General features: G+C 61.4%; 1 protein-coding gene across 1 annotated transcript; it reads right to left on the bottom strand.

Annotated features, from left to right (window-relative positions):
* Positions 1-361: 361 nt before the first annotated feature.
* LOC101752781 (glutaredoxin-C9-like) lies at positions 362-1,187 on the bottom strand. The gene has a single exon (XM_022824649.1). It carries the CDS (start codon positions 1,078-1,080, stop codon positions 631-633), a length of 450 nt encoding a protein of 149 aa, XP_022680384.1. The 5' UTR covers positions 1,081-1,187; the 3' UTR covers positions 362-630.
* Between the last annotated feature and the right edge of the window lie 551 nt (positions 1,188-1,738).

The raw sequence follows: 1,738 nt of genomic DNA, 5'->3' as shown, positions 1-1,738 counted from the left end.
CCAGCCACTCAGTCGCTACGGCATGCCATTATTCACGCAGGCGTCGGCGTCGTCGTCGTCGTCGCCCTCTTTCTTTCGCATATGCACTGGCACTCGCCACGCTCATCACTTCATCAGCCCTGCAGTTTGCTGCCGCGCGCCCAAATAAAGCACCAAAGCAGCAGCCGCGGGCGCACACGTCACTAAAGCTAGCGAAAAAGGCGTGTGCGCTGCGCGAGTTTTAACTCCAAGGCTGCAGCAGGCTGCTCTGAACGCCTCTCATCTCATCTCGTCTGCAACGGCGGCAGCCGGGCAGCAGACCCGCCTGCCTGGTGCCTGCAGAGATCTGTACTGCATGGAACAAGTTTGGCAACGGAAAATGGAAAAGGAACATCGTCGTGTTGCATTTGCATTCCAAACTTGCACTGCGTTACACCACAGGGATTGGATCCAAACCAGCTAAATTCACTACTAGCTAGATTAAAACCTGCTCATCATCACCAGAGATTACAAGAACTAGAAACGTACGCCAGGTAGCTACCACAGCGACGACTGAAGCCGCCGCCGCCGCCGCCGGTTAATTGTATCTACACCGATCGATCGAACAAGAAACCGTCACCAGGCAGCCACGTCGCTGCACTCCGCCGCCGTTCACAGCCAGAGGGCGCCGGCCTGCTTGAGGAGCGGGACGAGGGTGCCGTTGATGTGGCAGGCCATGACCTTCTCGACGCCGCCCAGGAGCCGCCCGCCCACGAACACCACGGGCACCGCCGGCTGCCCCGGGGGGAGCAGCTGGGCCAGCGCCGCCTGGATCTCCCTGCCGCCGCCGCTTGAACCAAGCTGGTCGAGCTCGTAGACGGTGGGGCCGACGCCGAGGCCGAGGAGGAGGCGCTTCACGACGTGGCACATGCAGCAGCCGCTGGCGCTGAACACCACCACCGCGTTCCCGCTCGCCATGCGCGCCACCCGCTCGTACACCGCCATCGCCGCCTCCGCCTCCGCGCCGCCCGGCGCCGACGACGGCGCGTCCGCCACCGCCACGCCCACGCCCACGCCGCCGCTCCCCGTGCTGCCGGACTCCGCAACCTCCATCCGCAGCATCCTCGCTCGCCTCCTCGGTCTCTTCTTCTTCGCTGGAGGGTGAGTAGTGAGTGGTGAAATGGTCACTGGTGGTGAATTCTTGGCACACGGCACGCTGCAATGCGAGGCGAGGCGGTGGAGGGAGGGAGGGAGGGAGGGGGTGGGCGTGCGCTTTTATAGGCCGGGTGGTCAGGGCTGGTGGATGAAGACGACGCTTGCAACAGCGAATTGAAAGGGGGAAGAGAGAGATGCTTGGTGGTGGTGGCACGGGATACGACGAGTACTACTCCTAGGCCCTACCTACAACTACTACTAGAATGGGAATGGAGAGACGAGACACGAGAGAGAGCTGTGGGGGAGTCGAGTGGAGTCAAAGGTAGCCGCGACATGGATCGCTTTTGGCAGGAGCCTGTGTCACTCCGCAACCAACAAGGCCTGGCCGGCAACTCTCTGACCTCCAGTACTCACGCCTCTTCCACTACGGTCCTACGGTTACTCGGTTAGGGAGGGGAGGGAGGGAGGGAGGGAGAGAGAGAGGGACAGAGAAGCAAAGCAACCAGAGCTGTTACGTTGCATTGCCTGCGCCACACACAACGCAATGCGAGTAGTAAAGCAGGTGGTTAAAGTGGCTGTTGCAAGGGCTTTTTGCGTGGGCTGGGGATTGGATCAGATCATCAGA

Source organism: Setaria italica, chromosome II (assembly GCF_000263155.2).
Source record: "Setaria italica strain Yugu1 chromosome II, Setaria_italica_v2.0, whole genome shotgun sequence".
Lineage (NCBI taxonomy): Eukaryota > Viridiplantae > Streptophyta > Magnoliopsida > Poales > Poaceae > Setaria > Setaria italica.
Note: the sequence above shows the minus strand (reverse complement) of the source record. Positions and strands in the feature narration are given on the sequence as shown.

Bases quoted from the DNA above. Each gene is read 5' to 3' on its own strand.
- LOC101752781 (XM_022824649.1), bottom strand. From the start codon at position 1,080: ATGCTGCGGATGGAGGTTGCGGAGTCCGGCAGCACGGGGAGCGGCGGC.